Source organism: Astatotilapia calliptera, chromosome 14 (genome assembly GCF_964374335.1).
Source record: "Astatotilapia calliptera chromosome 14, fAstCal68.1, whole genome shotgun sequence".
Classification (NCBI taxonomy): Eukaryota; Metazoa; Chordata; class Actinopteri; order Cichliformes; family Cichlidae; genus Astatotilapia; species Astatotilapia calliptera.
In genome coordinates this window covers 2130256-2156652 of record NC_137435.1, presented here as the reverse complement: position 1 = coordinate 2156652, position 26397 = coordinate 2130256, and the positions used below count along the sequence as shown (strand labels likewise).

General features: G+C 46.7%; 1 protein-coding gene across 1 annotated transcript in view; it reads left to right on the top strand.

The window, feature by feature from the left end:
- The window catches only part of timm50 (translocase of inner mitochondrial membrane 50 homolog (S. cerevisiae)), a 31210-nt gene extending 5671 nt beyond the window's left edge, over nt 1–25539 (top strand). Inside the window, exons 4-11 of the mRNA XM_026191967.2 lie at nt 5125–5146; nt 11510–11568; nt 11756–11875; nt 13421–13525; nt 13736–13834; nt 24407–24563; nt 24765–24871; nt 24948–25539. Of these exons, the coding sequence (XP_026047752.1) occupies nt 5125–5146; nt 11510–11568; nt 11756–11875; nt 13421–13525; nt 13736–13834; nt 24407–24563; nt 24765–24871; nt 24948–25046 (768 nt within the window). The 3' untranslated portion in view covers nt 25047–25539. The remainder of the gene's footprint in view (nt 1–5124; nt 5147–11509; nt 11569–11755; nt 11876–13420; nt 13526–13735; nt 13835–24406; nt 24564–24764; nt 24872–24947) is intronic.
- Nucleotides 25540–26397: the final 858 nt, after the last annotated feature.

Below are 26397 nucleotides of genomic sequence, written 5' to 3'. Positions count from 1 at the left end.
GACGGTGATCCAGATGTTCAGCAGGCTGCGAGAGCAGCATCAGCGTTTTAAACATGCGCAGCTCCAGCCCTCGCCTTCAGATTATACATGTTTGTGTTCAGATAACCAGCCTTTCCAGTGCAGAAGCTTTGCTTTGTTCCGGTAATAAGATCGTCCCCTCGCTCTTACTTTGCTCAGCTCAGTTGCTGCTAACCAGCTGAAAGGCAAGCCAGATGTGTTTCTGTGGTGAACTGATACAGGGCAGTGTTTACTGATGGAAACAGATGTTTATTAGCATCTGGAGACATCAGCAGTGTCTGTGTGTGACAGATCTGAGCTGATGGTGATTTTGAAAGTAATAACAGCTGAAGACTTGGATCAAGCTGTCAGATTAGAGGGGGTGGAGGGGGTTGGCTTGGGCTTTGCGGTTTCCTTTGATGCTGGTCTTTGGGGACAGGATCTTTGTTGGAGGCGTTAATGGCCACTTCAAAGGGCACACTTCAGTCTCATTAGGATCCTTTTGTTGGTGACAAAGAGGTGAGCGTGTCGTTTGCTCGGTGTGTATTTGAAGCTCGGGAACAGAAGAGCCGGCCGCGGACATCAGCGTCGGAGAAAAGGACCCCAGACTGAAGCCTGCAGTAACTTCAGTCGTTTGTCTTCAGTTGACTCATAAACTTGCTCTGCACTTCATTACTGCACACTTACAGCTTTCTAAAGTGTCCTTTTACAGACAGATGTGCTCGAGCTGAATTTAAATGAAAAGCAAACAGATGGGGGGGGGGGGTGTTCTGGTGCAAAGCTGGGTCGTCTACCTCGGGACGTCTGAGACAGCTCGGTGCAGAGAGTGATGGACACCTGAAGCACAGGCGTCATGCTTTATCTCTGTGTGAATCATCCACCTCAGGATCAGCTACGATCCAAACTGGAAGGGAGGAAACTGGTGTGTTTCATTCTTTTACCCTGATTATGTATTTTACTGTATTAGAAATCGTACATTTAGTAATTCAGAATCTGATCTGCCTGACCGTGCAAGCTTTAACTGACAGGATGTGAATCGACCGTCTGCTCAGGTAGGATAGTTTCAGTTTGAGGCCGGCTGTGATGAGATGAGGTGTGGATGTGGGAAGGATGAGCTCGCTTTGTCCCGGCACGAGAGGATTTCTCTCTTCAAAGGGCACACTTATCTCACCTGACTTCCTGTCAGGAGCTCCAATCAGACGGCACACTTCTCATGTTGCCGTGATGCCCGTCTTCTGCAGTGTGTCTGCGCTAACACTTACCAACTCCTCATCCTCAAACTGTCGTCTTCAGGGCATTTAACGGCGGCGTGTGCCGGCGCTCGGAGAGGTGTTTATGCAGGAAACACTTCCCAGAAAGTAAGTGTGTGTGTGTGTGTGTGTGTGTGTGTGTGTGTGTGTGTGTCAGCTGCTCTTTAGTCAATTATTTTCCACAGTTTTAAGTTTGATCTCCCTGCTGTTTGAAACCACAGGTGTGATTCGTCTCGATGTCACATTTCTACAAACGTAATGAAACGAAACGATCACTTCGCTGTTTAGACGTTTTTACCTGCTGCTGTGAGGTGTTGTCGTCACCCCGCGCCGTGGGCGGGCAGCATGGACACAAGTTTGGTAGGCGACGTAGGAGAGTGAAATTAATACTGAAGGTGTGGGGGGATATCTACTGAAAATCTCAGACAGGTTTGAATCTCAGTGATGTCGAGGTCAAAGGTCAAGTGTTCTGAAAATCTTGTGAATGCTGTAACTCGAGAAGAAAGTCACCGAGGACTTTTGAGTGAGCAGTGTCTGTGAGGAGGCTGAGGGGCGTCATCAGTATCTTCGTCTGCTGAAACCGACCGGACTGTCAAAAGGAAACGATTAAAACTTTGGGATGGACGTTCAGGTTGGAATTTATTGCCGATCGGCTGAGCCTTTCACCGGTCGTTGCCAATAATGCTGGTTGAAGCTGAGAGAAGCGGTCGGTGGTGAAACGAGCAACAGGGCTGTTTATGTTATTAAATATTTCCGTCCTGGAAGCACATGTTCGCCAAACGTTTTCAGCAATCCAACGGATGATCCTTTTCCACAGTATGATGCGACATCATTTCCTTTGACAGATATTTAGATACAGCCAGCGTGCACTGTGTCCACCTGAGCTGTCCATTTAACCCTTTCATGGTGGTCACTACAGTGGACAGCCAGTGTTGGTGCACAAAAAGATTCTTATTTAAATTAAAATGTAAATTTCTCTAACCTCTTAGAAGTTCAAAGATCTTTTTTTCATGCCTAAAGATGAATAAAAAAATATGTAAGAAAAAAGTCCTGATTGAGGTTGTCATGATTGATGCATGACAGGGTTAATTTTCAACCGTTTTAGCAAGAGCACTTTGCTATTCTGCTGGTGATAGCCGAGCATACTCAGCCGGATAGTGGACACCTAGATGCTCATGCAGGTTAGTCGTGTTTGCTGGAGCTGTGCGCGTGCACCAGCGGCACAGCCCTTTGGTTACACCCTCAGGTTTGCCTCTTTCATCTGGTTTAAAGCCAAAGAAATCCCTGATGGGCGACTTTGGGGTTTGATTACATTGCTCCGCCCATCAAAAAGTCACCTGCGCGAATATATCGCCTATCATCATTTATTGGACTGATGAATATCTGCTGGAAAATTTTAGATATCGCCCAACTTTACCATGAAACCCAGCACAAAGCGCCCTGGTGGTGCTCGGGGGCGTTAGTGCACATGGCAGGAGTAACATGGAGGCCCCGTTAATGTGTGAGAGTAAATCTGTGAAAGTGCATCTAAAATACTCTTAAACCAGAGCGTTGGCTGTTTAAGCAGCGTGGGGAAACCTGCTGCTGACCGTGGCTCACGCTGACACGCACAGGTTTGTTTTTAGGGGTTTTGTGGACGTCCTTGTGGTTTGTCTGCATGCAAGGTCTCACACGTGAGCGGACCTGTGGGAACCCTCTGCTGTTATTTAACACTGTGGTCAGTATGATGTAAATGTTCTAAAATCAGCGCCGCGAGGACACGGGAACCGCAGGCCGGCCTCTTTTCCGTGCTGCGCCGTAAGGACCGCTCTCTCACATTAAAGCCTCCGGCTGTATCCTGTCGAGCCAGCAGGCGGGCCGGACCGCTTCAAAGCCGAGGCACACTTCTCACGCCTTCCTGCTAGCCTGCCCCCCTCGTGAGGTCACACGACCCGGCTGTCAGGAGGAGAAACCCTTCAGACGACACACTGTGAACAGATTTACACGTTACGGTCGGCTCGGCGGCCGTCGGGGTAAAAATCCAATGAAGCACAAATGAATTAAGAGCAGCAAACAGCCGCCTGCTGGAGCTCTCAGACAGCTTTGGGAGAAGTGGTGAGCACCGAGGCTTCTTCCAGGAACAGCTCCCGGTGTCCCTGAAGAACAAGCTGTTGGCCTGTTACAGGGTTTGGCACGCTGTAAGTCATGCAGGCGAAATGATAACCTTTGACTTCATAATGACTTTCTCATAACTACAAAATGTAAAGTCTTTACATACTCAAGGAATCATGAGGTCGTCAGTTATATCAGATATAAATGTTATGAGAAGTTCTCATCATTAGGACGATGTTTATGGGCTATTGGTGTTTTTCAGAAGCACAACATTCTGCTCTGCAGCGAGGGAAGCTCTGCGCCGCTGGACGTAACTTCGTAGCTGGTGTAGTCTGTGTGTGGAGGGGTGACACGGTCAGTGCATGTGTGAGGGCAGCGTGGTTTTGGCCATAAATGACAACAAACAAAAATCCACGAGCCCAGACTTGATGACACTCGTTTGATTTGTGGGCATAAAGTTTGAGCCGGCGTGTGTGAACAAACGAGGCACCGCTGGGATAAACGGTCCTCGAGCGATCTCCGTTTTCTAAGGATGAAACGTTTGTACAAAGAAAAATAGTTCTGATGTTTCGAACACGTGAGCTCCACCGCCGAAAACGACTTCCTGTTCTAGTCGTGCAGGTTCCTGCACAGCCAGGTTGGCCTGTTAAACAAACTAGAGCAGTGAAATGCTTTGCTTTTATTGGATGTCTGTGTGGAGTTGTGTGTGTTTGAGGGCTCTCTGTTGCCAGCGCGACACGTTTAAATGATGAATCCCGTCCGGCCGGTGGTCTCCGTTTGCCAGCTCAGATTCTGGGATGTTTTTGTACTTTCTGTCCTCGACACGTCGAGTTTGGGGAGTGTGGGAACCCGTCCCGCTCTCCCAGGCTGCTCTGCAGTCGCACCGAGGTGTCGATGAGGGTTTAACGGCCTCTTCCACGCCTCTGAACTGACATCACTTCACCCCCGCACGAGAGCATCTGCACGCCTCTAATTAGCCATTTTCTCCACTCTGTAAAAAGAAAAGAGCTTCACCAGAGGAGGTTCATGCACATCCACCCTTTTCCCACAGGTCTGCCCATCAGAATTACATTAAAATCATTAAAGAGTCGAATTAAAATAATAAAGTGCATTTCTAGCATCAGCTGGTAGGAATCTTAAAGTCTTAAAGTGAGCAAAGTCCAACAGAGTCAGTGACGCGTACCTGTGGTCCAGCGTAGTAACTGCAGTGACTCTGCATGTCCACCAGGGGGAGGGCTTCATCACAGATCCGACTTCAGATCTCTCTTCATCATCTTATCTTCTGTCTCTAAAAAGATTTTCCTTCTTAAAAGTTCAATTCAATTTCAAATTGAACTTTTAAAAACAAATCTTTGTGTAGTTTTTACGCCCAGAAAAAGTCATGAAGCTGTAGATGAATCATAGAAGTCATATAATGTAATTATACATTATACCTGTGATACTTGATAGTTTTTTTATTTATTTTTACCTCTGTTTTATTTTGTCCCGATAAATAAATGCATTTTATTGTATTTTATTCAGACTTTATTGAGCTTTTTGCTGTTTTGTTTATAAGTAAATCTCATTTGAATCCTGTTAGCTAATAATCAGCTGATCAGTACCTGTCTGACCTGAGGTCTGTGTCATGAACAGAAAATAAAAATTATTTTCTGCAGTGTATCAGCACACGTGTAAGTAAGCAGACCGATGTGGAGCTGCATGTTTACGCTGCCCTCACAGCTCTGATGAGCAGACGTGATTGATGAGAGCAGATTTGTAACCACCTCCTTTCTGCTCCTCCTCACAGATTCCAGACGAGTTCGACAAAGGTGAGTGTAAACCTTTTATTTTTTTTCTCAGCTCGAGCTCACATTTAAACTGATCTTAAACTGTGTTTACTGCTCACAGCTGAGGCGCTCTCTGCTTGTGTGAATGATTGATCACTCGGTGCCAACTGTTCTCACTCTGTGTGTTTGCTCCAGTCATCCATATGCCCCATCATTCACCCCGCCCACCCCTGAGCTGCCTGTCAGCACAAATGCACACGTTTCCATCCAGCGAGACAGACTACAGCTCATCGCCTCCGTTAACCCGCTGCCTCTTAACAAGATGACAGAATAATGGGAGTAGTGCTAAAAATACATGTGGAGACCATTGGCATGCTGAAGGTGTGGAAAGCTGCGTTCATTAGCTGAGGTGCAGTTCTGTGCAGCAGTAGGTTTGCATACGTACAGATGACCAGTAGCAGGCTGGACCACCTTTAGCTTTTAGAAGTGGCCGTGCGTGGTCACAGTAACGGGCTGCAGGGTTTAAATAACTGACGGGGGGGCGGGGTGTGGTCCTCTGCTGATGTAGCTCATCTGCTCAATCCGAGATGCTCGTCTGCACACCTCTTCATGCACGTCAGTCATTATTGGTTTGATTTTATTGCTGAGTCGTGCAGAAAACTACATGCTCCGCCCAAACAGGTTCACAAGATGTTTATAAAACTGAAGCAGCAGCTTAATTTACAGATGAAGTAATAAAGAAATAATCTCTCCTGACGTGTTTTCCAAGCTTTAGAAACAAAGATGACAAAGTTCATCTTACGATTAATATCTATAAAAGATTGAACGGCTTCCATGTGTGGCTCATGTAAATTCAATAAGTGAATGGAGAGTGAATCCCAGAGCTGCATCATTTCTACATGCAGGAGGAAGAACATGATGTAAACAGAGTAAATCTTCATTCTTCTGGCCTTTCTGCTCCTCACATTGATCTGCTCTCTTTCTTAAAAAGCTATTCTGATTGCTTATTAAACCTAATAATCAGATGGTCAATATCTCTTCCTCCCGGGGGTCCAATCTGCCTCCTCTTCTCCTCCTCCTCCCCTCCAGTCCTCCCTTTCCAGCCTAAATCGCTCCCTGAGGTCCACTTTGTCCTCATCTGGCTGCAAACCTCCGTCTCTCCTCCCTCTGTGGGTGACGCCTTCGCCCCCTCTCTGCCTGTCCGTCTCCATCTGCGGTCGGCAGCTCGCGATGCCGAGGCTGGAACCGGTCGGGACAGACGGGAGAGAGGGAGGATGTGTGGATTGATCGATTGATTGATGAACAGAAGGACGAGGTTGGACTGAAGCTCAGGGACACTGAGTATTGATGAGTGGATTAGATCCGGGCTGATGTGACGCTCACAGCTGTCCACCACACACTCATTTACAGTGTGGACAGCTCCCCACGTCACAGTTTTATCTTCTTAAACCAGCAGTTTGACTCTTAAACTGTTTTTATACACAAAACTTTGCTTTTAATTCAAGTTTCTGTGCAGAATAGAAAGTTTTGTAGAGGTAATAATCATTTTCCCTCCGTGTCCTCGGAATAGTGTGTCAGACATGAGAAAAGAGTTTAACGTCTCTACATAAAGCTGTTAATCTGCACGATTAAAGCACAAATCATTGTCAGATTTATATTCGATATTTTATCTATAGTGGAAAAAATAACTAAACTTTTAAATTAGAAGTTGTCCGTTTTATTCAAACAGGAAAATTCAAACCTTTTACAAGAGTGAACGACAGCATTAGCCGCACAGATGCATCTAAATCCACATCCATGCACCAAAGCAAGAACAAAGTGAAACAGAAGTCTGCAGGCTTCAAAGCTCAGTCGGCTTCAGTTTCAGCGCCGCCGTCGCCGCGTGAAACGAACCCGCGGCAGATGGAAGCGGACAAAAACTGATCTGCGTCACGTTTAGCTGTGCACGCAGAAGGACTTTATTGCTGTTTTAATTAATACTGACTGTAAGGAGAAAACGGCTCGTTGGTGTTTGCAGCCGGTTTGCTTCAGGAGTAGAAATCGCTGCTGGCGCTCTCTGACAGCAGACCATCAGTTATGACGAACACTGAAGATGCTGAAGAAGAGCCGACCTTCATCATTAGTTCTCACATGCGGTCTGAGGGGCTGTAAATGTATTCACAGCGAGGAGAAGAAGAAATGTCAGAATGGTGATGAGTGGTGGATTCATGCACATCATGACCTGCGGGACCTTAGGAACCAGGGGCAAATGATCCCTGATTAGCTTAGGGAGCAACCTAAAAGTTCACCACCCCTCAGGGAGACGCGCCTCCACATCTTTCATCCTCCTCACTCCTCTTTTATATTCTACCTTCCTCCTCCTCCTCCTCCTCAGGGAGCGGCAGAAGGTGAGTGAGGCGATGGATGTGCGAATGGGACTTCTGGGACACATTTGGCTGCAGAATCTGTTCGCGTGCCAAGTGACGGCATTTGTGTCTGTGATGCTGAGGAGCGTCGGATACCATAGCAACCAGCATGTGACACGCCTCGCACACACAATGCAAAGTTTTACCTTCAGAGCGACAGACTAGACTTGGAGATGGTGGAAAGGGGGAAATCTCACGTCCTGCCACCTGTCCCACACTCTGATATGAGCCTTCAACATTTACCCAGAATGCACTTCATATTCACATTGCTTCATATTGTGACACTGTGAGTGGGCAGCTCTTTGAGCCCTAAAAATGTCCCCTGGATGTCTGCTGTTCATACGTTGGTGGATCTGTGCGCTCAAAGCCTAAAAACCGTGTTTCTGTCCACGCCGAGCCCTCCGTGGTGTTTGAACCTGACACGTTCGTACTGCGTCCTGCTGCCGGAGCATTAATAACCCCTCGCAGTCAGCCCGGGGGCCTCATATGAACACATTGAAGAGGCCACAGCGTGCCGTCGTTTGTCACCCGGAGAGAAAGCAAACGATTGATATCTGAGGAAGAGGAGGAGGTGGCGTTGTGCAGCAGATGCCCGTCCTCACTGTGGCTTTTGTTTAAGGCCAGAGACCTCCATCTCTCCACACACCTCCCTCTTTAACTCTTTCTTCATCCCCTTACTCCTCTATCCCTCTCTTTGTCGCCTTCATCATACCTCCTCCTCCCCCACCTTTTTATTTCAGAAACAGTAAAAACTTACTGAGCTTCTCTGCTCTTAACACTCAGATTCAGATTGTTTTCTCTTCTCTTGGATCTTTGTGAGGTCATAGAGACAGGGTCATCTAAGGTGGTGCTAAAACAGCTTGTTTCAGAGCTGGAAACAGTAGAATAGGCCGTGTTTGGAGTGTGTTGCATGTTTCCACCTCATAAACGAAAGAAAAGTCAAGAAAGGGAAAATATTCTCGTTTAGGAAGCGAAACCAGTCTTTGGTGTGTCTTTGGCTGCATTTTGACAACTGAAACAAATTCCAGTGTAATCCAGTAAAATGTGGTTAACATCCTGGTGTTGCCTCGAACACCACCTTCCTCCTCTCAGTCGTAGAAACTGTCAGAAAGACAGATTCCTCCCCCATCACCACCTCCATCACCTCTCCTCTGCTCCATTAACATGATAAAAGCCCAGATTAATCCCCCTCCCCTCTGTGGAGGATATCCCCACACACTGGCGTCCTAGATTTCCCTCTCTCACACACACACACTTTTCCTGGTGTGTTTGGTGGGGCTCCCAGGGGACAGGTTACTCAGCAGCCACGCTTTACACCCCACGCTGCCTGCACGCGTAAACATCCTCTTCTTCAGCCTCGAGGATATTATCGCTCCTCTTTTATTTCATTACTCTCACACCATCTGTTTGCTAGCACCCCACAGCCTGTATGTAAAAGATGGACATCCCTTACCTGACATCACACACTACTTTCCCCCGTGTGTAATCTAGCTGTTGTCACAAATAATCTGAACACTCGTGTTTCTGCAGATGCTCATGCAGAGCAGGAAAAACCTCACTGGAGGTTTTATCTTTCCTTTCAGGTCATTGTGTGTCTTAGAGTTTGTTGTCTGTCTCTTTGTGGCCATTTCATGGTTTTGATTTTTGTTCTGTTATTTCTGGGCTTCTTAGGATCTTAATGCAGGTGTTTTGGTCTCATTTTCTGGTTATTTTGTCTGGACTTTTTTCTCGATTTTGTGGATATTTCTGGATATTTGTTGGCATTTTGTCTTTTTTTTTTTTTTTTTTTATGTCTGTAAATGTCATGCGTATATGAGTATACATCGAAACAGAAACCAGATTTAAATGTGGTCAGTCTCCCCTGCATGGTCATCTCCTTGTTTACTTCTGGACATCTTTAACTGAACTTTATTTATATAGCGCCAAATCACAACAACAGTCAACTCAAGGTCTTTATATTGTAAGGTCGACCCTACAATAACACATACAGAGAAAAACCCAACAATCATATGACCCCCTATGAGCAGCACTTTGGCGACAGTGGGAAGGAAAAACTCCCTTTTAACAGGAAGAAACCTCCTGCAGAACCAGGCTCAGGGAGGGGCGGGGCCATCTGGATACAGTTACAGTATTTTATTATTTGGATAAAAGCAAACATTGAAGAATTACCAACATATACACAGACAACAGTACAGGGGATCTAACCAGAACAAACTGAGCTAGCGTGATGTTTAAAATGAAGCTCCGATGGAAGAAGGAAGTCTTTTCCAAAGTGATCCAACCTCAAAATGTGGATATAAAAGGACGTGGTGGATTAGATGGTCGGCGAGGCAGGAATAAGATCAGAGGAGATCTGAGATATAAGCAGGAGCCATGTAGGGTGTTGCACATTATTTATAAATGTTCAAATAAATACCAGATTTCACTGGAAGCCAATTAAGGAAGCAAGAATATGAGAGACGGTCCAGCTGTGTGGTCCAAACAGTGAAAAGTAATCTACAGTGATCTAGACAGGACAGGATTACTGAAGTTCTTAAATGACAGTAAAGGTTTGTTTTTGCGGTGTTTGAGCTCAGACGGTGGTCGCAGTCGGGCCACGTGATGTCAGCTCTAATATAAATGTGATTGGCTTGTAGGGAAACGTCAGCCTCTCTGCTGCTGTCAGGACCTGAATGCTGAAATTAGGCTGTAAACACCTTTATTTCTGCTGTAAAGTTTTAATGAGGACTGGCTCACTGCTGGAGCTCGAGCGGAGTGATCCAGGTCTCCACAGGGTCTTTTATTTTGAAAACTGCCTGCTCTAAGCTTGCTTTGTTTGCCTTCCCGTCCTCGTTTAAAAGATCTGCTGTTCTTGTTAATGACACAAAGCAGAGCGGTGCCGTGGGAATGAAGACCTCGTCTTCACAGGCTGAGTGGAACACGATAAGGAATCTGAGCTCCATCTTTGCTGTCCGTGTTTTGATGGATGGATGCTTGACCTTCTAATTTGGAGTCATGCACTCTCTCCTTTGCTCCGCCCCTCTCTAATTATTAACCATATATACATGTACATATTTCCACACAGTGTGTGTCCACCTCCTCAGCGTGTCATCACATCAGGCAGATGGCTCCCTCGCTTCCTGCAATGAACTCTGGGGGACTGAGTCCCTCGGGAACACAGCGTGCGTCTCTCAGTGCTTGTGTTTAGAGGGAGATGAAGGATAGAGGTGTGCAGTAATGAGCCCACCACCCCATGGGAAATGGAGTCATTGTTATTTAGTAGTCATTAGCACGAAGACTCGGCATCGTCTCCCCGATCACCACGCTGATAAAAACCAGTCAGCTCAGCTTTGGGTTTTATTCTGACCAATCAGATCTCCTCCTGCTACTCCAGTATTTGTTAAAGCTAAAAGTGAATTTAAAAATTGCCAAATTAATACAAGTATATACATAATAATCACATTCAATGCCATCTCACAGAAATGTATGAAGAAGATCATGGACGCTGTGTGTTTTGCTGTTATTTACCAGGGTTCCCGTGGGAACCTCGATAAATAAAAATGAGAAAAAGATGAAAATAAAAAGATCTTAAAATGTCTCATTTCCCCCAAAATTACTGCTGGTTTGTTCAAAACTGGTAGAAGGGAATCGCAGCCAACAGAATAGATCTTCCCCTCCGTATTCAATGGTCGTTTGCTTTTTGAGGAGATGACTTGAACGGGATGTTTGCCGAGCTGTCGGAGACCTGCGGCTTCAGCGTCGGCTTGGCTTGGCTGGAAGTCCAGCTCCACGCGCACTCGCTGAGATCTTATCAGCTGTTTGCGTCCCCTCAGGGAATTGTAGTTTTCAGAAGCCATTAGAACTACAGCTGTGCTCACTTTCGGTAATCTGTCGGCTTTAAATGGGCTCTAAGCAGCTAACAGAGGAGTCCCGCCTCCTCTTTGATCATCTCCTGCACCGTCAGCCTCCGTCTCACAGTCAATTCACTTATGTAACTGAGCACTTTTCCCTTTTCTTTCAGACCCTCCGGTCATCCAACAGTTACGAAGAACCTACAAATACTTTAAGGACTACAGACAGGTGAGTCCAGTCAGCGTCGGTGCATGGAAACATCCAGAATAACTTTCATGAGAGTCAAACAATTAAGATCTGATTAAAGTGTAGACCCAGCTTTAGTGCAGCCAGTTGAACTATTGCATTACCTGTTTCGGACTTTTAGAGGCTCTCTGTGACCTCGTCTTTGTTTGTCTCTCGTTGATGATGTCAGATGATCATCGAGCCCACGAGCCCGAAGCTGCTCCCCGACCCTCTGAAGGAGCCGTACTACCAGCCTCCTTACACGCTGGTGCTGGAGCTCACAGACGTCCTGCTGCACCCGGAGTGGTCGGTACGTCTGCTTCTCCGAGAGCTTTACAGCCTTTGTCGATTATAAACGGTCCAATGAGAAGCTGGAGGGTAACACTGCAGCAATCCCACTGAAACTGAACGGAACTGAAAACTGTTAAAGTTGAATTAGTCAAGTTTTTCCAACTTCCTTCAGAACGTTATGAAGGTGAGGAATCAGCAGGCAGAAGAAGCATGCTCTGTCAGCTCTGCAGAGGTGTGAACTCGGAGCAAAGCAACAGCGTGGTGTATTTGATCCTTTACAACCAGCCCCACAGATTATAATCTGTCAGTTACAGATACCCCTGATCCCAGCACCTTATCTGTATAAAGTAGACTTGGAGTCAAGACCACCTAAACCAATGGTACTGAGAGTAGCTGTAGATGATGTTTTCTGATGGGCCTTTGGAGGAAAACAGGAGGTGAGAAGCTGAGAGAGGCGTGTAAGACTGCAACTCTGGATCGTCACGTTTTGGAGGGTCTAATACATTTAGCCAGATTTCTAGAAAGGAGACCTGCTGCAGCCAAAACGGGATGGATGCTGTGTTATCCCTGTGACAGACCTGCGACCTGGCCAAGGTGTGCCCCGCCTCCCACCCTGAGACAGCTGGGATAGGCTCCTCCCCTGTGACCTTGAATTACATAAACGGAAGAGAATGGATATTAATTGTTTGGCCAAACAGTGTCTCAGGAGATGAACTCCATTAGTCGCCAACAAAGAAACCCGAGTTAGAGCTGTGGTACGTAGCTTCCTGCTTCCAGGGCTCCTCACCTGCTGTTTTTTAGAAAGCTGCTGCGAGCTTGTGTTTGGCCTCTTATTGTCCTTGTTTCCTGTCCTCGTTCCCTTAAACTTGAAACACACAAAGAGCTACAGTGAACTCCTCAAGACTGAATAATCCTGAAATGATCCTTTAACAAACAGGTTACAGTTCAGGAGAGACAGGTGGAGGATGTGCTGGAGGCGTGTCCACCACCTGTCCGCTCGTTCAGTGTCTGCTCCTTTTCACTCGTGTAAAACACGCCTCTTACCTGACAGGTGCGCAGCAGCCAACACCTGCCGCCGGTTAAAGCAGGCAAACACGTTCACCTGCTGGACCGTGTCAGCCTTCCTTCCTGTTACACACACACACACACACACACACACACACACACACACACAGGTGATAATGGGACAAAGCTTGTTTTATCTGTTTAACTGAAAGCAGCCTGAGTGACGAGGTCACGACCTCTGAGCGTGCCCAGACAGTGGCTGTCAGATCTCCTTCCTGCAGCTGTCGGTGCCTCACGCCTTCATACTTTTGCAAAACGATTCATATAACCTTCATTAACGACTCTTTTCTGGTCTCGCAGACACTGTGTTGTGTTGTATTCTTAACAACATGTGATCGAACTTTATTATGATAAACAGAGAAACTCAGAAAGGGAAGCAAACTGCTCGCGTCCACCAAAGTGCAGGAAAAGCTGCAGGACTTTGTTCATGATGAGCAGCAGCTGGAAACCCTACGCTTCAATCCAGATGTGTTTAAACAGCTGCTCTTTCTCTCTGCAGTTGGCAACAGGTTGGCGCTTTAAGAAACGTCCGGGCATCGATTACCTGTTCCAGCAGGTGGCGCCGCTCTACGAGATCGTCGTCTTCACCGCAGAGACCGGCATGGTGAGCGTTTCAGCAGCTGCTCATAGAGACGGCTTACAGTTCCCTCTCCTGCTGTTCCCACACGGGCTGGCCCTCTTTAATGGGATCGTACCACTTTGAACTCACGTGGGGGGAGAGGAGCGTGTTTCTGTCTTATTTACTAATCTGAGGCGTGACGACACATTAAATCAGCTCTTTGCATCCATGCTTTGTGCTTCCTTTCGTGTGCAGACGGCGTATCCTCTGATCGACAGCATCGACCCTCAGGGTTTCGTCATGTACCGTCTCTTCAGAGACGCAACGCGTTACGTGGAGGGACATCATATCAAGGTAGGTGTGTGTGTGTGTGTGTGTGTGTGTGTGTGTGTGTGTGTGTGTGTGTGTGTGCTCGTCTGTGTGGTGTTATGTCAGCCTGACATGACAGAAATGTTGACTTAAAGGACACTAACATACATTTAAAGGTGTTTTTGACCAACAAACCTTTGCTCTTGAATAATCTCATGTTTCACATCAGTTTGAATCTGTGGCTCAAAAAATCCTAAATTTCTTTTACATTTTAATAATAAAAAGTGTTAAAGTTTTAGATTCAGTTAAAGAAGTGTTCAGCTTGTGTTGGATAACTTTATTCATGTGTTAAACGATCTTTAGTGCTGATTTCTGGATGGATGTTGTTACGGGTTCAGATATTGAGGGTGAGCACAAACACAACACTGGCCCAGAAGAGCTTCGGTCAAACAATGGTTTTAATGAACACACGCGTGGGGAGATGAACACTGCCCACCGACTGCATCGATCTCCAAATGGTGGAGCATTACTCAAACTCTTATAGCCACCGTTGACCCCCACCTAGTCGTAAAAGCCTAATCATTCACTAACTCCTAGCGAGCCTGACTTATGGCCTTGGCTCCCTATTTCGTCTGCCTTTAACAACAGCAGGAGTGAAGCTCCCGTGGAATGTGCTCTGACTCCTCCGCTATCAGAAAAAGCAAAGTCCTGACTCTGAAAACAGCATTTCTTATAACTCAGCAGTATAATGCATCATAAACAATATCATTCATTCACAATAAATCAGCAGTCTGATGTAATACCGATCAGTAATAGTTTCACCTTCTCTAATTCAGGAGAATAATGCAAACTAAACCTACATAATAATTTCACAATCATTAATCGGGGGCATAACGTGGCATAAGATAATATTATAATCTCACAATGTAAATTTTAAAACGAGACAGCGCCCCCTCTGTGAAGGGCGGGGCGTGGCGAGTTTAACTAAAATCATCCCAAAGCATCTCGTTCGCTTCTTAAGTCGACTGTTAACAGTGAAACACGTCCAACTAACATAGTCTTTGTTCATTTTGTCTTCCTTCATTAATTAAAACGCTGAGGTGTCCGTACTGTGTAGTTTATGGGTAGTTGACCGGTTCTTCTATAGAGGTGCTCTGCTCCAGGTGAGGTCAGGGTGCTGTGCTCGTTTAGTTTCTGATCCTTGTTACCTGCAGCAGTCAAACATGCACAACGATGCCTCCTGTCGTTGGCGTGTGTTATCATGTTATCAGTGTCGGGTAAACGCTGATAACATTTACATCTGCGATTTTCTATGCTGTGGTCTGCTGTCATGGTGGAGTGGCAGAGAGGGACGGGGGGAACTCAAACTGGTCAGGAGGGCCAGCTCTGTCCTGGACTGTCCGCTGAGGTCCATCGAGCAGGCTGGGGAGGATGTTGTCTAAGCTAACATCCATCACGGACATCACCTCCCACCCCTGCATGAGACTGAACACCGAGCAGCTCGTTCAGCAGTAGGAAGGAGGTCATTACAGCAGCTGTCAGACTCTGTGACGCAGCTTAACATGCTTTGGTCGTCTTACTCACCAGCTTGTTTGTTTACGGTACATTTCATACAAATCTCTGTACAATTTTCTCAATTTTTCTATACATATTCTGTACATTGTTACCTGTATATACAAACTTTGGTTGCTTATGTTTATAGGACCACCTTGTGTCTTCCTTTTATATTTAATTTTCCCGTGCTGTAAGAGCTCTGTAACCGAGATTTCTTATCCGTGGGATAATAAAGATGATTCTTTTCTAGGCGTGACGTGGGCCACGAGTTTGAGACCCCTGCTCTAAGACAGTAACAGACTGAACCAATTAAATAATACAGTATATTACAAAGTTAACAAATGGCTCAATTATAAATATACTGAAACGCATTTTCTAAACAAAATACAGAAAGAATCTGAGCGGATATATTTCACATAAATCCAAGTGAAGCATGAAGTTTACAGTTAACAACATCTGTTCTATGCGCACAACAAAGAAGCATTCGTGCTGCTCCATTTTGTACCATTTGCAGTTTCTCCTCTGTTGCACCACCAGACCAAACTAATCGATAATCCACTACTACTGCCTGATCAGGTTTGGTGCCCAAACTTTTACTTTCCAGCTACTTCCAGAAGATGAAACCGTGAGCAGGAAGTTTAAGTTTCTAAACTCTGCTACAGCAGCTCGGCGGTGCTGCGTCACCCCCCCCCCCGTCCTCTCTCCATGTTCGCCTTCTGCTGCACAAATTGATTTCTCCTCCCCTCGCTCCCCCTCTCAGGCCTCATTAACCTTCTGCTTCCTTTCTCCCCTCTTCCTCTTATGTCACCTCCCTTTCACCCTCCCTCACCCCACTTTCTTCGTCCTCCTCCTCCTTCTGTCTCCCTCCAACTGCCATCTCTGTGCATTAGAGAGCTGGGTGGAGGCTGGAAGGAGCTGGTTTAACCTACTTCCCAGAGCAAAGACACACTTTACCAGCTCATCTCCATAATGCCAAGACAGGCTGAATGCAACAGATGCTGAGAGAGAGTTAAAGTGCTGTATATGGCAACAAGAGAAAGTTATTAAGTCCCTGTGAAATTAAAACAGTTGTTTAATGATGCCTGTGGCTGTGCTTTTAGCAGCCGTGGACGAGTTTGATCCAAACCAACACCATCAGGCTTCAAACAGACATCACAGAGTCACAATCTGAAGTCTGTTTTCTTTTCTGTAACTGGACAAAACTTCAAAAAATGCATTTTGGCTAATTTTCCAGTTTTGGTTCCAGTTTTTTCCGAGTCCCTCAGATTTAGGGGAAATATTTAGCACCGATCAGTCTGTATGGATGCTCTTTCGTTTGTCAGTTGGATTGTGAGGTTTCTTCCTGTTAAAAGGGTTTTTTTTCTTCCCACTGTCGCCAAGTGCTTGCTCCACAGGGATCATCTGACTGTTGGGGTTCTCTTTGTATCATTAAGGATATTTACCTTACAGTAACGAGCACCTTGGCGGTGCGTGGTGCTTTTTAAATAAAACTTAAAAATGTAATTATATCTGTGCATCGTCTACATTAGTTATTATTTTAGCTTTTTTTTCTTATTCCGCACCTAAAAATGAGCAAAGCTGCTCTGCATGGATGCTTGACCGCTGAGTTGGAAAAACAATGGTTGTCTTTTTATTTCACAGAGTCAGGCATACTGATCCTGTTCTACCAGCTGTTTTATTCTCCACTGTCTGATATTCCTTCAGGAATATTAAACTAACACCACAATGAGATAATTACCTCAGCGTTAACCCTTCCTCTGCCTATTGTTGGCTGGCCTGCATCCGAGCGTCGGCTGCTGGCCTGAAGTGGATCAGACGTCTTATTGTTTGTTGGCTGGATAAGAAACGCAACAGTTGGATTAACTTTGTTATTTTTAAATCATTCATTTTAAGCCTGATGTTTAGTTTATATATGCAAAACCCCAAATCAGGAGGTCTGCAGACACTAAAACACACTGAAGGGATCCCAACTCTTGTATTGGTTCACGTACATGTGCACGCTTCTCACTCTAAAAATGACCTTAATCTGTTATAACAAACTCAGAATACATTTAACATTAATATAAAGTACATTTCACTCATTAACTCAGACAATATCCCAATGAAACCACAAAGAGCTGCTCAGAGTAACATCTTTAAGCACAGAGTTAAATAATAAACTTAAGGCTTACTTTTTGAATTTCAAGGATATTTTATTGTTTCAGTAAATATTTAATCAGCCAGTCACATGTAGACTCAACAAGTTTGTCATTTTGTATGGAGTTGCCCAGCCTGAAACGAAATACTGTTTCTCACCAGCCTCTACAGTGCAATAAGCAATACAGTTAAAAAGAATAAATACAGTTTACAAAAGGCAGTAATGAACTGCAACAATAGTTATGGTTAAAGATGTAGAGCATATAACCACGCCCAGGAAGACCTGCTGAAGTTCAGACTGAGCACCAGAATGGGAAAGAAATGTGATTTTAGTGACTTTGAACATGGCACGGTGCAGAAACTGCTAATCTGCTGGGATTCTTCCACCAACCATCTGAGTTTACAGAAAACGGTCCAATTCGAAAATGTCCTATGAGCAGGAGTTCTCCGCGAGAAAATGACTTGTTGATACCAGAGGTCAGAGGAGAATGGACAGAGCGCTTCGAGCTGGGCTACAGCAGCAGAAGACCACAATGAGTGTCACTCCTGTCAGCTACGAACAGGAAAATGAGACGACGGCTCACACAGACTCACCAAAACTGGGCAGCAGAAGACCGGAAAGACAAACCTGGTCAGAATGTGGCTAAACATCATGAAAGCATGGATCCATCGTGCCTGTGTCACCAGTTCAGGCTGCTGGTGTGATGGTATGGGGGTTATTTCCTTGGTGGACTTTTCTCTCCTCAGTACCAGCCGAGCATCGTTCAAACTCCACAGCCTGAGTGGCTGCAGAATAAATCACCACGTTACAAACTCAGATCATCAAACTGGTTTCTTGACCGTGACATTCACTCAAACATCCACAGTCACTTAATCTTAATCAAATACCGTATTTTCACGACCATAAGGCGCACTGTGCTAAAAGGCGCAGTCTCAGTTATGTGTGCCCTTACTGTATTTAACACACACATAAGGCGCACTGGACCATAGGGCGCATACAAGTACCGTATGCGTATTTAAAAATAAAGCGGGAGCAAACCTGAATTCGGTACCTTACTCACATTTCTATTGCCGGTAATCGTCATCATCAACAACACACAAGCATACAAGTGTGCGTATTTAAAAATAAAGCAGGAGCAAAACGAAGTTTGGTACTCACATTTTTATCATCAATCAAACCCATCGAAGTCCTCATCCTCTGTGTCTGAATTGAACAGCTGCGCTAAATCTCCATCAAACATGCCAGGTTCACCGTCTTCACCGTCAGAGTCACTTTCCGTGCCGTGCGGCTCCTCGGAAATGATGCCAGCTTTTGCGAAAGCTCGAACAACAGTGCCAGCAGACATGTTAGCCCAAGCATCTACAATCCATTGGCAAATTGTGGCGTAACTCGCCCGGCGCTGCCTTCCACTCTTAGTGAAACTGTGGTCTCCACCGGTCATCCATCGCTCCCAGGCCGCTCGCAGCCTTACTTTGAACGGGCGGTTCACACCGATGTCCAGCGGTTGGAGTTCCTTTGTCAGGCCTCCCGGAATGACAGCAAGCTCACAGTTCATTTGTTTCACTAGTTTTTTTCACATCGGCTGTGAGATGGGCACGCATAGAGTCACAGATTAAGAGCGATGGTGATGCGTGGAAAAAACCACCTGGTCTCCTTACATACACCTCCCTCAGCCAGTCTTTCATCATTTCCTCATCCATCCAGCCCTTTTCATTTGCCTTAATGATGATTTCTGCTGGAAACTTCTCTTTAGGCAAAGTCTTTCTCTTAAAAATCACCATAGGCGGCAGTTTCTGTCCATTAGCATGGCAGCCAAGCACAACAGTAAAAGAAGACTTTTCGTGCCCCGTTGTGCGTATCGCTACCGTGCTGGTCCCCTTCTTCTCCACAGTGTGACTCACCGGGATGTCAAAAGTGAGCGGGACCTCGTCCATGTTTGTGATGTGGCTGGGCTGGATGTTTTTGTCGCCGATGTGTTTGCTGCAGTAGGAGCGGAAGATGGCCAGCTTTTCCTTATAATCCGCTGGAAGTTGCTGCGCTACCGTAGTCCTGGTCCGGATGGAAAAATGGCACCGTTTCATAAAACGAAAGCACCAAGACGGACCTCCTTGGAAATGTTCAATGTTCATCTCTTCAGCTAGTGAAACTGCTTTTAGCCTAATGGTGAAGTCGAAACGCTTCTCCCGCTCGCTCTTTGCTCGATGATCCACCGCTCGAGTCTTTCCTCCAACTCGAGCCACCTCGCCTTATGTCCGCGGAAACTCAGCTGCATTTTCTTGACCTGCCGGAGCTTGTTTTCCAGCTTCCTCCATTTGCGAACCATCGATTCGTTAATCTTAAATTCTCTCGCCGCTGCTCGATTTCCATGTTCCTCCGCGTAGCTGATGGCCTTCAGTTTAAACTGTGCTTCATAAGCGTGTCTCTTTGCCATTTTCAGGGTTGTTAAAACAACGATGTCCTGCATAATGCACATACCTGTTCTTTTATACAGGTATGTGCGATTGTCCCGGTATATACGATCAACGCCCACACTTCACCCTTTAACGTTCTCATGGTGTTCTCTACTACGTCCTCCTTACAACACATAGGGCGCGCCGCACTTTTTGAAGAAAATCTAAGACTTTTAAGTGCGCCTTATGGTCGTGAAAATACGGTAGTCTTTTTTTTTTTTTTAATGATGTAGTGGAGTGGGAGGTCATAGACGTGCAGCAGCTGTGTGACACTGTCATGTCGAGGAATCTGAGACATGAAGAATTAAAACGGCTGTGAAGGAAAAAGAAGGTTCAACCCGGTATACCTTATGTATTGGCCCCACTGTTACAGACTGCATGCTGGTCCATCAATAACAGGACAAGCGGACTCCTCAAACTGATGCATCTGCCAACTACTGCAGTGCTCCAAGACATCAGAGGGGGAAGATGTTGGAGAGGAGGAGCCATCCAGCTCGAAATGACCCAAATAAATGTTTTGGTCTTTTTCAAGACCATGCAGTGGGCGGAGTCAGGCTCTGATATGATTGGGATAAGTAGAATCTTACTGTCAGCTTGCAGTACAGTACATAATACATTTACCTAAACTGTATTTGTGAGTGTGTGCAGCATTTCTTAGCACTTCACCGACTCTGTAAAAATGCTGCTGCCCAATTTGCTGAGAACATGAGCCGAGGGTCTCGCAGGAGGGAGTCACGCTGGTGTTCGTGAGCTTCTGTGACGGCAAAGTTTCCTCTGCTGGACGCTGCACAGCAGTAGATGTCATTCCTATTTCTAATCTCCCAATGGAGAGGGCAGCCACAGATGGCGCCTGCCAATAACATCGCACGGCAGATTTGACGAGAGGAATTTTCATACAAAGACGGAGAAGTGCGGTGCCGGGGAAGTTGTCGGGGCGCGACCTTTCATTGACGTAACTCTGTGTGTGTTAGAGTTAACCCCCAACCTGGAGCAAAGTCCTGCTTTAGTCCCGTCCAGCTGCTGTTCTAGAGTGAAGCCAGTGTTTCACAGTTTGAAACGACGCGTATTTAGAACATTCAACATGACAGGCTTCGGACGGCTTTTATTGGTCACATGGCATCATAAGAGCTCTAATTAAGATCAGAGACCGTCGTTGTCAGACGTCCACGCCATGTTGCTCTATTGCATCTTCTCTACGTCACTTATATTCATAGTCATTATTCATGTACCTGAAACGAAGACGAAATGTTCAATTCAGTTTTATTTATATAGCGCCAAATCACAACAAAAGTCGCCTCAAGGCGCTTCAAATGCACAAACAATATGTGGAAGAGGGAAAGGAGCAGCCAGGTGTCGACTATCAAATGCACTGATTAACCGATCATCTGAAAGCTCAAGCTTCCCTATAAAAGCAGAGGTTTGGGCAGTTTGCAGGTCTGCAATCAGCAGTGATCTTAGAGAAGCGTCTGCTGAGGGAGGGCTACGAGGCAATTTCCTTAACTGAGGTTTACAAAGGCTCAATAAACCACATCTGTAACAGCGTCCTTCAAATGGATGATACCAATGTCAGAATCAGAATCAGAAACTTTATTGTCATTGTCATGAGAACAACGAAATTAAGAATGGTCCCCGATCATTGCATCATCCCTAGCAATATCAAAATATAAATAAAACAATAAAATTCAATAAATAAAATAGATAGAATACTTAAAATACTAATAAGATATAACAGTAAAACATTCACATACATTCCCACACACATGCTTCAGACCGTGCATAGATTAACACAAGAGTGGCGTGATGGACATTTTTTTGTAGTATTCAGATGTGTTATTGCAGTTGGATAACAGCTGTGTTTGAGTCTATTAGTCCTTGCTCTGATTGCCCTGTACCGTCTGCCTGAGGGCAACAGTTCGAACAGGGAGTGGCCAGGATGTGAGGTGTCTTTTATGATGTTTTGGGCCTTTTTAAAACAGTGGGCGTTGTGTAGAACTTCCAGTGTGGGGAGAGGGCAGCCAGTGATCTTTTGGGCGGTGTTAATGATCCCTTGGAGTGCTTTCCTCTGAGCCCCTGTGCAGCTAGTGTACCAGATGCATATGCAGTAAGTTAGAACACTCTCAATGGTGGCTCTGTAGAAGGACACCAGCAGTCTCTGTGTGATGTTATTCCTCCTGAGAATTCTCAGGAAGTACAGTCTCTGTTGGGCCTTTTTCAGCAGCTCGGAGGTGTTCACACTCCAGGAAAGGTTCTCCTCTATATTGACTCCCAGGAAGCGGAAGCTTGCCACCCTTTCTACACAGTCCCCATTTATGAATAGTGGTTGGATCTCTGCCTTTTTCCTTCTGAAATCTATTATGAGTTCTTTGGTTTTTGAAGTGTTGAGGAGGAGGTTATTGGCCTTACACCATGACGTCAGCTGCTCCACCTCGTCTCTGTACGTAGACTCGTCTCCCTTGGAAATGAGCCCCACCACTGTGGTGTCATCTGCAAATTTCACAAAGATGTTGCTGTGGTGGCGAGGAGTGCAGTCGTGTGTGTGTGTAGAGAGAGTAGAGCAGTGGACTGAGCACACAGCCCTGGGGTGAGCCAGTGCTGAGACTCAGGGCTGAGGATGTGTGATGGCCAACTCTGACTCTCTGTCTACGGCCCGAGAGGAAGCTATTGATCCACATGCAGGTGCTGTATGGAAGCCCCAGGTCTTGTAGCTTGGCCACCAGTTTGTGTGGAAGGATGGTGTTAAAAGCTGAGCAGTAATCCACGAAGAGCATCCGCACATAGCTACCATGCTCTTCCAGGTGAGTTAATGCAGCATGGAGTGCTGTGGCTACAGCGTCTTCCGTGGACCGGTTTGCTCTGTAGGCAAACTGGTGTGGATCCAGGCTGCGGGGCAGGGCTGCTGTGATGTGTCTGCGGACCAGCTTCTCAAAGCATTTCATTACCACTGGGGTGAGTGCCACCGGTCTGTAGTCATTCAGGCCGGTGATGTGGGGCTTCTTAGGCAAGGGGACTATGGTGGAGGACTTCAGGCAGAGTGGGACAGTCGCCTGTGCGAGGGATTTGTTGAAAATCCTGGTGAAGATCCCAGCCAGCTGTCCTGCACAATCCCTCAATATTCGACCTGGCACACCATCAGGACCCGCCGCCTTCCTCGGGTTAACAGCCTGCAGCATGCGCCTCACCTCGTGCTCTTCCAGGGTGAGGGTGGTGCTGCTATGGGTGGCGTGTTGCTGCTGTGGCTCCAATACCTCCGGTACCCTGGTCTCAAAGCGGGCAAAGAAGATATTCAGCTCCTCTGCCAGCTCCAGGTCACCGTCCGCAGCTCCGAGATTGATCTTATAGTTGGTTAGGTGCTGGATGCCTTGCCACACCTGCCGGCTGGTATTACTCTTCAAATGGTCCTCGATCCTCCTCCTATAGTCCCCCTTTGCCTCTCTGATGCCTCTCTTCAGGTTGGATCGGGCTGTGGTGTAGTAATCCCTGTTGCCAGACCTGAACGCAATGTTCCTCTCCTTCAGCAGCTGCCTGACCTCCCGGGTCATTCAGGGCTTGCCCCAGCTGGTGGAGAGGTTTGTCCTCAGCTGCAGAGATCCAAACTCAGTTCAAACGCCTCATACCGACCGATGGACGAGGGATGACGATGTAAGCACTTTGCAGTCGCTGAGTTGAGCCAGGCAGTAAATCTCCAACAGAATGGCTGAAAAAGAAAAAGTCCAGACTGCTCAGCCTGCTGACACCTTCAGAGAGCTGTGCTTAGATCCACCGTTCAAATCTCAATGAACTGAAGCAATGCTGGAAAGAAGAGCGGCCAAAATTCCTCCACAATGGCGTAAAAGACTGAGAAGGTCCGATTCTTCAGTGGCAGCTTGATTCCTTCACACAAACACAACGTGAAGGAGAACGGCGGCCTTCTTTCATCAGCTGTGAGGACGTGGAGGATGATTGGGCCGCAGACAGTCCCTCTCCATCTGTCTCACTCACACACACGTCGGGTATTCATTTCTTGTGGAGACATCTAATTGAAATAATGCTTCCCCTCGCCCTTTACCCTAACCATCAAAAGTGAATGCCTAACCCTGAGCCTAAACCCAACCATAACCCAGTTGTAACCCTGACACTAAAACCACATCCTGAGTCTGAAAAATACCTTCAGACTCGTGAGGATTTCCAATTTTTGGTCCCTACAAAGATATGAATACACACACACACACACACACACACACACACACACACACACACCAGCTGGGGCTAGCAAGTGTTACCTTAAGGGTCATTAAGGTAATGGAGTCTCTTATTTGATGAGGCATGAAAGATCACCAGTGTCAACTTTAGTCGGGCTGGAGTGATGGAGGAGGCGTTTACCTCATCAGTCATCGAATTAGTGATTTTATCTGCAGCAGGAGAGTAAACGTGTGTGTGTGTGTGTGTGTGTGTGTGTGTGTGTGTGTGTGTCTGTCTGTCTGTCTGTCTGTCTTTTAGGATGTGTCGTGTCTGAACCGCGACAGCAGTAAGGTCATCGTGGTGGACTGTAAGCGGGAGGCGTTCAGCCTGCAGCCTTTCAACGGCCTGGCTCTGAAGAAATGGGACGGAAACTCTGAGGACCGAACGCTCTACGACCTCGCCAACTTCCTCAAGAGTAAGACGCACGGCGAGGCGTTCGGGGACCGTCCTGTCACCCAGCCGTTCCTTAACTTAATTTGTTTTTGTAGTTGACGTCTGCTTCTTATGTTCGTCAGTGCATCCCTCTACTGTCACTAAGCTCATATTTGATTGGTTGACCTTCCCGTGTTTCCTGTCTGTTGTTGTTTCACCTCCTCCGTCTCCTCCTCTCCATCAGCCATCGCTATGAGCGGCGTGGACGACGTGCGTTCGGTGTTGGAGAACTACGCGCTGGAGGAAGACCCCATCGAGGCCTTCAAGCGCCGACAGGCTCAGCTGGCACAGGTAGGAGGAGAAATCAAACGCACCTGTCACAGGTTTCACCTGGAATGGCTTTGACTCTGTTTTCTCTGCCCGTCAGGAGGAGGAGCAGCGTCTGTCCGAGCTCTCCCAGCAGAAGAAACAGGGACTCTCGATCGGCTCCATCGCCTCGCGGTTTTGGCGCTCCAAGCAGCAATGAGCCCCACCCCCTCCCCTGCTCGCTTTCCACCTATCACTCGTCCAAGGTGAGGTGAGAGAGAGGAGGAGAGAGACCCGTGTGCTGCAGGCGAATGGTCTCCGCCGTCACGGACGTCTCAGTGGGCGGGGCTGTTGCGCTGGACCGGAGCTAGGACTTTAACTGGCCTTGCACTTCCTGGTTTTTGTGGAGGTGGGGCCTCATCTTTGTGACACCTGATGCATTTTTAAGCTTTTGATGGAGAGGATCCAGGTCGGTCTAAACTCTGGTTGCTGGTGGTTGGAGGCTGATCGGGAATCAGCGCTGCCGTCGCCACTCCAGCTCCAGTCGCATCGCCGCTCACTGGATCTGACCTGAGATCAGCTGTCATCTGCCACACTTTGAGAATGTGTATTTTATTTTCTGTTCCTGTGTGTGTGTCTCAGACTGTGCTGTTGGAGGCGAACGTCACATCATGAATATTGTTTATAATGATGCAAATAAACGATAAGTAGCATTTATGAGAGTTTGGTGAATATGTCAGAGCGCCAAGCGGCGTCGGCCGCCGTGGCGTAGACGAATATGCGTCCAGGACGTAACAGCGAGAGGGATGAGGTCTTGTGATGTTCTGTCTGTGTGAGCACATCCTGGTGTGTGAGACGTGACTCTGAGGAAGAACAACAGACTGTGTTGGAGGAGTGGAGGAAATCTTGGCGACAGTGTTTGGCTCGGGATGGCTCACCTGGTCTGGTCCTATGAGGGCTTCATTAGATCAAACTAGATCACGTTAGCTTGCATAGCTCGGCAATATTAGGCCACCAGCAGACGTGTTCGGGAGCACCTCAAGGAACACGTCAGAGAGCCTGAAGTGTTGACCCGACCTGCCACCCTGACTGAACATGTGATCGATCCACAGAGATCACCTCCACGTGACGAAGTTACCAAAGATGCATGCCGAGCCACGCCTGGTTCCTGTGCTGTACACAGTTGTGCAGAAGTCTCAGGCTACGTCCACACGTACCCGGGCATTTTTGAAAACGCAGATTTTTCTATGCGTTTGCACCTTTCGTCCACACGTAAACGGCGTTTTTGGTCACTGAAAACGAAGATTTTTAAAAACTCCGGCCAGGGTGGATATTTTTGAAAACTCCGTTTTTGCATTTACGTGTGGACGAAAAAAAAAACGCAGAAAACGCAGCGTCAAAGGTGTGCGCATTTTTTGACGTCACACTGTGCGCCACGTTATTGTTTCGGTGAAATGAATTTCTACAATACTGTTAATTCTACTCTCTGCAGTGTTTAAATGCTTACATATACACACAGTTACTGTCCCTCCACACATACGACTCGGTTCTGCTTCTGTGCCCCAGCTTTG